The sequence below is a fragment of the Nyctibius grandis genome, chromosome 9, assembly GCF_013368605.1.
Source record: "Nyctibius grandis isolate bNycGra1 chromosome 9, bNycGra1.pri, whole genome shotgun sequence".
Lineage (NCBI taxonomy): Eukaryota > Metazoa > Chordata > Aves > Nyctibiiformes > Nyctibiidae > Nyctibius > Nyctibius grandis.
The window spans coordinates 19,969,364-19,982,395 of NC_090666.1; the positions used below are offsets into that span (position 1 = coordinate 19,969,364).

The window sequence follows — 13,032 nt, forward strand, 5'->3', positions numbered from 1 at the left end:
ACAGCAAGCCAGTAAGTCCACTCTCTGTGTTATTTCCTACAAACTCTTTATCAAAGACGCAACCAGCCTGTTATACAGTAACATTTTATTCGCGGGCATTTTCTTATAATAGCCATTTTCTCACCCTTTAATGGAAAAGTCCACTTAGGCCAGTGGGGAATATGGACCTTCTGAAATGCTATGGGAGTCTTATCATCCTTATCATCTGTTACCCTCACGCAAAGGGCTAGGTAATTGCTGTTCTGCCATTCTGGTAATCTCTTCTTTTTGATAGACCGACTAAAATCAAAGTGAAGCTGGATTTGTTTGCCATACGTTTCCCTTGAAGCCCATAAGAGATTTGACAGTTCTTAGAATCGCATCCCGTTCCAGGTATTGCATCCATTTTCCACCGGGTGGTGGGGCAGAAAAAGGCCGCAGGACTGCTTTGCTTTCTGTTTGTAGCGTCCTCGGGCCGGCCGGACGTTTCTTGTCAATTCCTGGTATTCCACAGGAAATAAAAAGCAAGGCTAAACTTATAAGCGCTTACTGCAGTTACGCCCATTACTTGTAAGCTTGAGTGCATGACTGCAGGCTCTCTGCTAATAACATCTATATTGGTCTTTTTTCACACTTGTCCGTCGCTCCCCGCACACGCCCGCCACGACAGAGCTTTGCGTAAAACTTGGGGCGCACGAGGTATATACGGTATCGGGTCCTCCAGGCAGGTATCGCTTATATTGCCTCTGTCGTTTGTGGGTCGGTAAGGCTTACATGCAGGAGCAAGAAGCACGGGTTTAAACAATAAAACAAGCATGTAAATCTAAATTAACTTTAAAAGAATTTGTAAAGCATGCAGCATTTTGTTCTCTTAGAAGATGCATTCACAGATTTGAAGACGTGTCTTCAAATAGTTGCAATTGCAATCATGGCATGTAATGCCAAGTTATCATTACACAAAGTAAATTTAAAAATGAGGACTCTTAAAACTTCGTGAAGGTATAGGAAGCTATTCCATGACCAACTGATATAATATTTTGTATCACTTTCCAGCTACGTATTCTTCTCAGAGCTATCTTGCCTGAAATGCGTGTGTGTGTATACACAAAATTATATGAAATAAAAACTTCGGAGAAATTCAGGGAGTAGTATGCTGAAGGAGATTTCAGAAATCATACAAAAGAATGAAAGGAAGTTTTAATGGTAAAGGAAACCTGCAGGAAACCTGCTGTTCCTGTTCCCTGGGCAGAAGGAGGGCTAAACCTGGCGGCTTTATCCTGGAAGACTTTTATCATTCTTTGAATACTTAGGGACACTAAACTCCCTGAATGGGCAAATCAGATTAATCCGTTCTAATTAGGGATATTCGTGTTGCTACTGTCTTCTATCACTTGAGGCAACTGGGAATCTGTAAGTAACAAGCTTATTCGATCTGTATCAACTGCAGTTAAATGGACACATGGATGAGAACTCTATTAAAAAATCAGTGTATGCGATTTTGGCTGCTGAGTCTCCGTGGGCTTTCACATCTCGGATGGCATGGAGCCCGAGGTTTCTCTCCCGTGCTCCTATTGAGCTTGGACGTGGCTTCTTTACGCCCCCACCCTTATGTCCAGAGTTATGTACATGTTTCCACATATTAAAAATGTAGTCTACGCTGCTCGGATTGACAACACTATCAGAGCCTCTCCAGACGTATCCGTCACCAGGTCTATGTGCGCTGTGAACGGTATCACTCATGCCAGCTAGTTCCGTTGGGCTGGTTCTGTACTGGAAGAGAACTTGAGTAAAACTACAATGGTATTTTTCTCCTGCTCACTTCACATTCTGTACCTCCTCCTACAACTACTGTAATCCCTTTAGCCCAACAGAAACCTCCAACGCTCGACTGTTGATAAATTGATGGGTCGGATGGCCTTTCACCTGATTGTCACGCTGGAAAAAGTGCTAACGGACATTTGTAGATAGGATTCTCGCCCGACCGGAGGCTCAGTTCCCGCCGTGCAGGTGCAGGCACGGTCTTGTCACACAAAGGCTCGACTCCACACCCCGTCTGTACGTACACTCTTTAGCATGCACACTGACCCCAGGGATAGTTTCTGTGGTGTTTCAGGGCACTTGTTGTAAGCACGTGTTCTGACAGTCTCACAGTCCGCGATCTCAACGAATTGTTCGTTCCGTTGTCCCGTGTACGTGAGTAACCCGCGTGCAGGAGCCTTGTGATGGGCGAGAAGGGGCAGTTAATCAATACAAAAAATAAGTAGAACGTTATTTATTACTTCCCTTGCTGACGGTCAATTAGAAGAAGAAACTTGCAATGGCAGCATGTCGGTAGTGTCGGGCTGGGTGGCAGTGCAGCTCTACGGGCTGCCTTGGCTCACCCTTCATTACCTAGCAAATGAGCCGACTAGCTTGTGGGCAGGTACAGGAGCCCTGGCATGCAAGCAAGAGAAGAGATTATTTTTGCGTATACTTCTGTGAATCTTCAGGGAAGTTCAGTGGCGTTCCTGATCTCAAATGCTTCTAATTAAGAGGATGGCATCTTTGGGCTGGAGAATTCCGGAGAAAATGATTTTCACAGCACCTAGAGGGCTTGATGTCACGCTTGATGACAGATGGGAAACCTTTATGAAGGCTCCGTAACCTTTTGCCCTGAGAGACTATAGTTTTTGACACCGCAAGATTGGGAGGATATAGATGTTTTTACTCGGGTGATAGTGTGGTGATTTTTTAAAACAACGAGTTATTTATTGAAGTATTTTAACGAACTATGCAAACAGCGAAAACCTGACAAAGCTTGTGTCACTGCTGAGAGCGAAAACATAACTATTAACCATAGAGTGTTTTGCTTATGGAGGCTTATATTGCACAGAAACAAGATATAGGAAAAGTCTAGCAGAAAAGATTTCATGTTTCATCTTTTCAGATCATGATCTCAGGAATGCCATGCCACTTCCATTAATCCTTTCCTCGACTTAAAGATGCCTGTGAATATAAATAAAGTTGTATTTTAAAAACGGTAGAAAGAAAGAGAGAAAGAGAAAACAAGACTCATTCACATTCCGAGTCTGCTTTCTGTCTCACACGTATTACATTTCACAAAACAGATAGAAACAATAGAGCTTATTAAGAAAAACTTGTTTTGAATGGCAAATTAAGCATAATGAAAATACAAAGGTTTTTACAAGGAGTTATTTTTTCACCAATTGAATATTTTAAACCTTTTTAAAGTACGTAGTTGTCTCTGCAAAATGTTTTTCTTTTAGCTCATTTTCGCTATAGCACCCTGCTATATATATGTATCTATTTAAAATTTGTAATTCGGTCAGCTCAGAGACCTTGCTAAGCACAGCACCTTGTCTGCGGCCAGACGTTAACCAATAGGGGTGTCCTACCCCAGCTATTTATGAGCAATATCAGTGTTGGTTTCCAGGCTGAACAGGCTGATGCACGGATCAGTCCACACTATGGCTTCTTAGGCAGGAAATAAAGTGGTTATTATATTCGAGAAGATATCTCAGCATTCATCTTTGACGCAAATACCTTTTTAGTGCAGCATATATCACCAAAATAGATATAGTCATTTGTTACCAGTTTGGAAAATCATGTGAAATCAAGAAACAATCCAAGAATCTGTTAATGAAAAGTAAACTTGACCTAATGAAGAGGCAGTTCCTCCCTTCATCCTTATGTACAGTTCAAAAAAATTATTACAGATAATAGCAAAGAAACGCAAGTTTTTATCTCCATCCCATAACTCTAAATTCAGAAGAACAGAAAAAATAATCTCCTTCAAAAAAGGCACAGAGGTTATCTTGAATTTTGCTTTATATTGCAAATCCATTAAATCAGTATTACCGGTTTGCACAAACTTGTGTATCTAGTGTTATAAAATCCCTTAAAATGTAGAGCACTCGAATGTTGAGCATTAAGGTGGACTGAATTTTTGTACTTCTTAGGTATTGCAGCGATCTGGGAATTTATTTTTACAGCCTGAGATGTCAGTATGCCACAGAAGCATGAAAATCTCACCATCTGTATGCTCATGGACAATCTCATCAAGTACACTCAACGACAGACTTAGAATAACAAAATTTAAACGCTATTACTACCACCTAGCCATACGTGCACTCAAATCTATTTAAATAGCATTCAACCTGAGTTATCATGCTGCTTACCTCAGGCCTAGAACAGTTTAATCCCTTTCAATGTTTGCTTACCCACATGAATCCTGTCATAAAACAGGCACGTGCTATTTGAAATAATACTTGTTAAATTAAGTGGGAGGTTACACAGAGATGCATATAATTTAATTTTGCTGAGTGCTGATCCATAACCCAGGGAAGGTTCGGGATTCGAGCAATGGCTTCACCTGGCAGCTTACCTAATGTGCCGGGCAGTGTCCTTCTGGATACGTGTTACTCGTCAGTGCCAGGAAACAAGGGTATGTTCTAGTTGGAGCTCTGTTATAGCAGACACTACATAGTTTAGATTAACTCCTTTCAGTAGTGCAGCATCAATGTGTTATTCCCTTAACATAAAACATACAGATTATGTAAATCTGTAATAAATACTATTTTGAAGTGTATAGTAATCAGAAATCTTTCAGGGCAGGATGGAATGGAAACTGAGAAATATTGGAGAGTAAACATTCCAACGCTCATTCCTCTGCTTCTCCCTGGCAGAGCGGAGCACTCGCTGTAGCTGGGCTGCTAACGCTCCAGTGCTGGGGCTTGCCCTGGGAGTCCTGCAGAGCACGACCTTTCTGGGAAAGCTGGGGCCAAAGTGATCCCTCGCAAAGCATTTCCCCCCTCTCTCCAGAGCCTGTTGCACTGTTTGGTAAATGAGAACGGTTGTTCCTGGTCCCAGGGAAGGCCAGCGCTTTTTGTACTTCCTCACAGGGTGCAAACTGGGTACGTGTGATCATTCAGGCTCACAAGGCCAAGCAATCCGAGAGGCAAAAGGCAGCGGCGGAAGAGAGGCCGTACAACTTGCTTACAACATGTTTAGCGTTCCGGACTCTAGTGACTGTGCAGAGCTAAGAGGGCAACGGAGCCCCTGGAGTCCATCAGCAACTGGCACAGCTCTGCATTTTGCTCACCTTTGCGGGCCTGGTCTGCGGCTTTGGTGGTAGGTTGGCTCCTACCAAGCAACGGTTCTGTGATTCTGTAACACTGCTGCGCTGCCGGCTATCGTCTGTCCTCTTGCGGGGAAGAGGGAGCCAGGATGTCAGCATAAAGAACCTGCAGGACTTGTACGAGGAGCTCCTCGTCTCTGTCCCTTGCGGGGACGCGTACTGACGGGCTCCTGGCAGCCTGGGCACCAAGGGCGAGGTGATCTACCACAGATACCCACCATCCCGCCAGATCCCCCGGGCGCTGCCTGCCCCGCTGCGCCGTCCCGCTGGGTTATCACCTATGCCGGGTGCGGTGCTGGCTGCTGCGGGGGGGCCTGGCTGTGTTGGGCTTGCCGTACGGCCAGAGAGAAGGAGGGATCGCGGCAGGCAGGCGGAGGGAAGGAAGGAGGGAAGGAAGGAGGGAAGGAAGGAGGGAAGGAAGGAAGGAGGCCGGGCTGATTAGCATGCAGCAGCGCTCGCAAGCCCGGCTCCATTGTTTTAACACCTCCCCTCTCCTCCGCGCCAATCTGTCACCGTTCAGCAGGCGAACGCTGCTGCCTCGAATGCTGCTCTTCTCAAATGAGACGGATAATTAGCTGCCCCGCACGAATGGCGCACTCTTCTCACCCCTGATTGCTATCACCTCCTTGCTCCTGGCAGTTTTGACACCTCGTAATCAGCCTGCTGCTTTTTCTCTTTTCTTTCCCTATTTCTGATTTTTTTCTCCCCCTTCCTTCAGTGTTTTTTTTTTTTTTTTAAATGTAATCCCAGTTGCCATTTGGATTGAGGCTCCTCTGTTGAGTTAACCTTGTATGATTGCGGGGGAAAGGGGAATGTACGTAGGGAGGAAAAGAAATCGCCTCCTCTGAGTCTCATCTGCTGAGTGAACCATGGGTGGGGGTAGGAGCATCTCGGCTTGATCCTCCAGTGCTTTTGTTTGTAAGGGAGAAGAGCCTCTCCTGAGCATCCCCTAAATTAACATCTAGGATGAGGAAGGATCTTGTGTGGAGCGACTCCTCCGCTCAGTTAATGGAGAAAAGACAGCACTTCTATTGAGTTATCTGTTCAGTTAAATTCCGCAATATGAGGAGGGGATTTTAAAATTAAGTTCCCACGGCCAGGAAGCTCTCTCTTCCTCCCGGGTAGGCAGGGAAGGAAGGTAACATCTCCTGAGCCTCTCAGAGTGAATTCAGTGTGTTTCATGGGAGTCGGAAGAGAGCTGTGATTGGAGTGCGAGATGGCAGAGGGAACTTCTTCCCTTCTGATTGCAGAGAAATAAGAGATCTCAGTTAATGCTCTAGCGATTTCTGTGAGATCTTAGAAAACAAGAGGACTCGTGGAATCTGTCACAGGAGCGTTTTCCTCTCCTCTAACAAGCACTGACAGTCTAATTACTGCAGCTACCAGCAGCTGTCGAGTTAGCCGGAGAGACAGAGGAGCTGCATGTGTTCTACCCGGCCGCCAGCGCTGAGCCCTTGCACCAGGCTGGGGCAGCCGTAACGCCACAGCATGCCCCTCAGAAACCTCCCAAATAGAAAGGGGAGCGGTTTGCCTCCTTGCTTTCAAGCCAGAAGCAGAGTTCCCGAGAATACTGGCTGTAAGCATGGGGGTTCAGGCGTCGCGTACCGCCAGCGCGGGGCGGCAGGACAAGGGAACCCGAACGGGAGCCTCGAAGGCACCTTCAGCCCCGGGGCTACCCCGCTGGCCCCGGGAGAGGAGGAATTCGGTAGTACACCCTGGCACGAGCCTGCTGCTCTTTCTTTCCTCTCAGTTTCACTTCTTTCCCCCAGATTTATTATTATTATTTTTAATGAAATCCCACTTCCTATTTGGATTCGACCTCCGCTGCTGAGTCGAGCTTGTGTGCGAGGGGGAGCGGAGGGGAGGAATACCGAGCCTCCTCTGGTGAGCGTAATAAAGCAGATGTCCCTGCTGGCAGCAGCAGCCTCCTCCAGGAAAGCTGTATGAGCGGAGGCCACTCAGGGACTGCACTCACCTCCCACTTCAAGTCGCTCACAACTGCTTAGCGTGAGATTGATTCATTTATCTATTTTTAAACCCTCCCGGTTCCCCTGGCAGCGGCCTGACCGGTGAGGCTCTCTGGGCGTCCTCAGGCAGCAATAGTCTTAAAGCACACGAAATTGAAGAGCTTCCTAACACGCCGCACTAGGCAGGAGCTCTCATAGCGGGAGATGGATGGGTTCTGCTGGTCGATGAGGCTTTGGACAACCGTGTCCCCCCAACTTTCTCCCCCCTCCCCCGCCCCGCCTTCCCCGCCCTGCCCTGGCCGCAGGGGCGGCCGCAGCTCCGGAGGCGGCGCGGGAGAGCCGGGCTGCCTCCAGCGACGAAGACCCGCGGCCCAGCGCGGGGACTGGGGCTCGGCGCAGGGCTCCCTTCTCTGCCAGCAGAAGAACTCATGGGGAAAACGCGTCCGTGCATGGCGGGGGAGGAACAGACGACTTTATTTTCTTTAAAGGTGATTCGCAGTTTGTTCAGCTCTTAACGACGTGAGCTCCTGAGCTCGAATTTCACGGTTGAGAGGACAAGTCGGTTTTGTGTCGGGCTGGCTGGAGATGTGCGAATCCCCTTCTCTCCTCCCAATCCTGAAATTTCTGCCTCTCCCAGGAACCACCCCCAGCCGTGCTCTCTGGGGAGGTACTTCACACGCCGCACGGCGAGTCCAGGGATGAACGTATCCTCCTCAGCGCCGGGTACCCGCGGGGGTCTGTAGCTGTTAATAGTAACAAACTCTTTCTCCAGGTCATGTAGCAGACATGCTCTGTACACTACTGTTTATTACAGTACACTCTATTGACAGTCAGTCACAAACACGAGGTGTTTAAAATAGAGAAAATAATTGCAGAAAAATCCATTTCTAAAAATTATGCAGGTGTTAATTCTTCCAGAAATTGGTCACCTGCGAACAAATCTTTAAAAAGAGAAACTATTGTACTTTGCTGCTATGAAAATATTAATGCTATTTATCAAATATCAGGACTAAAACCTATATTCAGTTCAAATACAAAAAGCTCCAAGCCACCCTTTATCATTTAATTTACTTAGTAAAAAAACACCCACTTTTTATTTTGATCCCAATAAATCCAGAAAATGTACAAACTTTATCAGAATGCAATGTTTCAACTAAACAAATTTCAATTGCATTGAGAAAGCCACCAAGCATATTCAGGCTAAAAATGAAGTCGCTGAGATTTGGGTGATTAGGTTTTCCCCTTTCTAAACTGTAACTTGAGCAATCCTTCATAGCAGACAAGAAGGAAAGATAAATAATCTTTGGTATTCTTAATTTTAGGGAAAGTTTAACCTTTTCTTACTCTATCCTTCATACTAATATAACCTTTATCCATGAAAGTATTTTTACTAATTATTAATGCTAGAAAGGTACAAACGCTAGAAATGAACAAAATCATTATTTTTTTATAACATGTAACAGATATCCATAAAATTGCTACTGTTATATTTTGGCAAAAGGGTCATTTATGTGCTGTGTTTGATTACTCTCTCTAGTAAACAATTGAGCTGGGAAAGTCAACCATTATGTTACTAGTGAACAAGCCTACCCTAATTTTGGCACACCTGGCATTCAGTTACTGTGATAATGTTACAAGAATCTGAATTAAGACGTTCACTATTGTAAACTAAATTTGAAAATTTTACAATAGAAATGAAAAATGAGAACCTACTTCTCTTCCTGTTTACTTCAAGGAGAACATAATCACATCACTGGATATTGAGAAAAAAATCCTATCATTACACCAATTTCCCCAGCCAGATTAAGGCGTTAATCCTGCAAGTCTACACTCATAAATATAGTCATGACTTTGGGCCTATTCAGGCAATGATTAATTGCAAAAAAAAAAAAAAAAAGAAAAAGAAAAAAAGGTGTTTAACATCACTCTCAAAGGTAATATTGAAGCATAACAAGCAATAATGTGATTTACGGTACTGAGTGACTTACAGTTTCATTTTACCTTGTCAAAGGACAATTAAACATGTGCTTATCTGACAAACAATTTCAGTCATGAGTTCTTGTTACAAGAAGTCTTAATTCTTAAATTCTTAGCATATCTATTGAATAAAAAACCCCACATGTATGCAAAAGCAGTGATCCATTGAATTCTCATACATTAAGATTGTACTTTAAAGTGGGAATTCAGATGCCGAAGAAAATCTTCCTTAGATGTTATAGATGGTGGGAAAACTTCTCGACAGAATTCGCATATTCCACACTGATTCAGTTCAGAGGCTGTATAAGCTTGTGCCAGCAAATCATTGTCTCGAGGCTGCCAAACGAGCTAAAAGAAACAGAAAATGATTACTGCTGTGGTTTACAACGTGGTTTACATTATACTGCGTTTTATATTTGTATTAAAAAAATTACCCGCCTCTTTAAACTAGGTGTCCTTTACACCTGCCTGGCCAGAGATATTAACTAGAGAGATGTCATTTAAGAAAAGCAAGATAGGACTTTGATTTTTAAAAGTTCTATAAACAGACTATCCTTACAAACACTTAGAATGCCTTGGTATCTATTCATGATAAATACTGCTATGAGCAAAAGTCTGTAGTACCAGTCTGATAAATTCTAAGGCTTTTCTGTAACTTTGCATTTCAGTATTTTATTGTAGAAGCCATAGTACGTAATAGCCATTTAACAGCAATGAGAAAACCTTAGAATAAAATGTTTCTTGTACAGATTTAATAAGAATCATATTTTATTTCTAGTCTTATTGACACAACTAGTTTTCAGTTTACTTACAAAATGTCATATGGCTTAAATTACTTATTTGCTCTGACTGCCTTTTAGTGTAAATGCATCTCAAATAATCTGTTTTGGGATGCCTTCTGCCATGACGGCATCAAACTCAATGGGACCATCTGAGTATCTATCCACGTGTTCAGGCAGTTCTGTAAACTCTGCTCAATCTGGTTCAGCAGCTGTACTGCTCTTGGTACCTGGCTAGTTAGTTTAAAGCCAGCAAGCCTGTTTACCTGACATTGGAGTTCAAGGGACTTCAGCCTGATACATACTTTAAGTCAGAGTGTACACTAATTATTTAGCATCATACCAACCAGGTATCAAAAACTCTTCTATCAGTTTTCAAAGTAAAGTTAAAAATTAAGTTTCATTACTTTAGAATTAGCAACACAAGATAAAATACATAGTTATGTTTTATGGCCAGGACGATTAGGTTTTCAGTAAATTGAAAACTAAATGCATATTGCCGTGACCGCAAAGTAGACAGAATGGCAGCAAGCTGGTATGAGCTCTGTGTGGGGATGGAACCTAGAAGAGGAGAGCGCCCTACAGGGTTTTTTTGGCTCAGTTTTATTCTCCCTTGCTTCATTCACACATGGAAAGGCAAGCAAGAATACTTTAGAAAGTAGTTTCTTTAGAAGTTTTAGATTTCTTGCTATCTATACTTACCCAAGAGTTTTAATTTTCAGCTCTTATTCAGATTTCATCATGCCAAACAGTTAGAATCTGTTGTTTAATCCTCCCATGGTAACTCACTGTACAACTAACCTGTCTTTTGAGGTGGTTAAACCTTGTTTTTAAAACAGCTAAACTTCTTGGAGTCAATTTCCTGTCCATTCCCTATTTAAACAGTGTTTAGCTTATCAGACAGTAATAGCAGATCTACCGTCTTTCATTATGGTCAGCAATCCATATAATTAAATTGACTAATTAGTAATTAAGTACAATCACACCACTTTTTTCAGCTCAAAGAGTCTACTTATTGTATGTTGCTGGTGTAAATTGCATACTAAATCTATCTAGACACTGACACACTTAAACATCCTTACAGAAATGTGTCTAGAATTACTTGTTCCTAATATCTTATCATGTAAAGCACCATTTTAAAAAAGATAAAATAGTATTGTAAAAACCCCACAAAGGACATAGTAAGATTTCTAATCTTGGAAGCACAAGGGGAGGTACTCATCCAGCAACTCAGTGAGGCAGGCACCTCACTTCCATTTCTTTCTTTGACTGTTAAGCATGTGCTTCATGTGCTTTTCAGAAGAGGGATATATTTAAGCAGATGTTCCATTAAAAAACATTAATATTCAGATTAAAATCAATAGACTATCGATTTGCTTTTAAAATCATGAACATTCATAGAAATATTTTTGGTGGAAACAGCCCCCTCAAACTGTGAATACCGACAAACACATGCAGCTATATGCAAGTCTCCGTTAAATGTAGTCTGTAAAATTAGGGCCACTAATACCCATGTTTATTTTAATCTGCTGCTCTTTTCAGTCACATGTTTTTTTGAAAAGTTACATCCTAAGAAAACAGTACTGAGTTTTCACATTTAGTATCCACATAGAAGGAAAGAGCTAAATTTATTACAGCAACTGAGAGCAGTTCCAAGAACTTACTGTTGCCAAATCTACTGCATTTATGGGGTTTTCCATTTTATAAGTTAACATATGTAGTAAATACTTGAAAGTTTTATCTACACTAGTAAAAAAAAATCAGGTATATAATTCCTCCCTGCTGGACCTTCACCAGTGGCAGGGATGATGGAAGCCGTAAGCAGTGTAACTACCCCTGAGAAAGGTGGTAAAAATACTGAGAACAAGATTATGCATAAATTTTGCTAAGGTTAATACAGTCAAAAGGGCATATATGCAAGTAACTTTTTAAGAACATTAGTATTTTAATCTACATATATATTATCTGTCAATCAAATCTTTAGCACAACTACCAGTCTGAAAAACCTCTAAAACCGAGTCCAATTCACTGGGAAAAATACTTAAAAACCTCTTTTGAAGGCAGCTGAATAAAGGTGATGGATGCTTAAATATATTGATATACACAGATGTATATTTAATGGATTCTAAAATAATATTGGCTTGTTTCAAACAAGCTTCTGGATAAGATATATTAATCAATGTCCTGTATGTTCTACAGTGCTATTGTAGATATGACTTACAAATACTGAAACAGTTCACCATTGCCTTTCTCTTCTCCAAGTGTTAGCATCATTACGTTTTCTCAACAAAGTAGATAATTTACATTTTAAATAACGGCTCCAAATTAATTTCCTTATTTTGCAGAAATACCAATGATCAAACAAAAGGCTTATTGCTATTCAACCGCAATTCTCTACTTCTTAAGCTGCATACTCCCCTATCAATTTATACTCACATACCAGCTGTTTCACTTGCTGTAATATACAATGCAGGGTGCCATCTATTGAAAAACGAATACACAGACTAACTAGTAAAAGAACATGCTGGAGAGGGAATACAGAAAAAGAGGACAGTAACAAGCAATGGAGTGAATGCTTCACAGCTCCACAGGAATTCTACCCGTGATAAAATAAATGGTTTAATTTGTTTAACTCAGTCACAGCTTTAACTGAGGATCCAATAAAAAATAAAGCACAATAAAAACTGTGATTAGTAAGGTGGTATAGAATTGAGATCTCCTACATTGCAAATAGATATATAAAATACATTTTGAAAAATCAGGCTTATAGTTTAAAATACAGTGATGAAGAACAGCAAACTTCCCATGCTTTAAACTTTTCATCCAAAACTGGTTTGCAATAGAAAATCAAACTAGACTGGGTATGTTTTAGGAGAAGAAAACATCAAAGCTATCATGTCCTACAAATGCTTTCCAAATGCTAGTTTTGCATGTCATGCCATGGCCAAATTGAGAGGTAAAGCTCTTCTGCTGCGTGTACCTTGTCATTAGCAAAGAACACAAAACCACCTCAATGTAAATAGTAAAAATATGCCAAATCCACCCTCACAGAATTCCTAAATACCACCATTTGCTTATTCTTGAAAAGCTGTCCTCTCACGAGGTGTGAGAAAAGCCACAGAAATGTAAAAAAATCTGTCTATAAAGGTCCACAATAAATTTGCCAGCAATTTCAGTTAAGACAGCAAAGTAT

At 42.0% G+C, this 13,032-nt stretch overlaps 1 protein-coding gene across 2 annotated transcripts in view; it reads right to left on the minus strand.

Annotated features, from left to right (window-relative positions):
- Window positions 1-7,543: 7,543 nt before the first annotated feature.
- TANK (TRAF family member associated NFKB activator) overlaps window positions 7,544-13,032 on the minus strand; it is a 28,246-nt gene continuing 22,757 nt past the window's right edge. Inside the window, exons 10-11 of one of the 2 annotated variants that reach the window (XM_068408065.1) lie at window positions 9,240-9,408; window positions 7,544-7,826 (exon numbers count right to left, since the gene is read on the minus strand). In XM_068408065.1, the coding sequence (XP_068264166.1) occupies window positions 9,241-9,408 (168 nt within the window). In that variant the 3' untranslated portion in view covers window positions 7,544-7,826; window position 9,240. Of the gene's footprint in view, window positions 7,827-7,856; window positions 9,409-13,032 lie in introns of those variants that run through there. The other variant, XM_068408064.1, reaches the window with a different exon arrangement.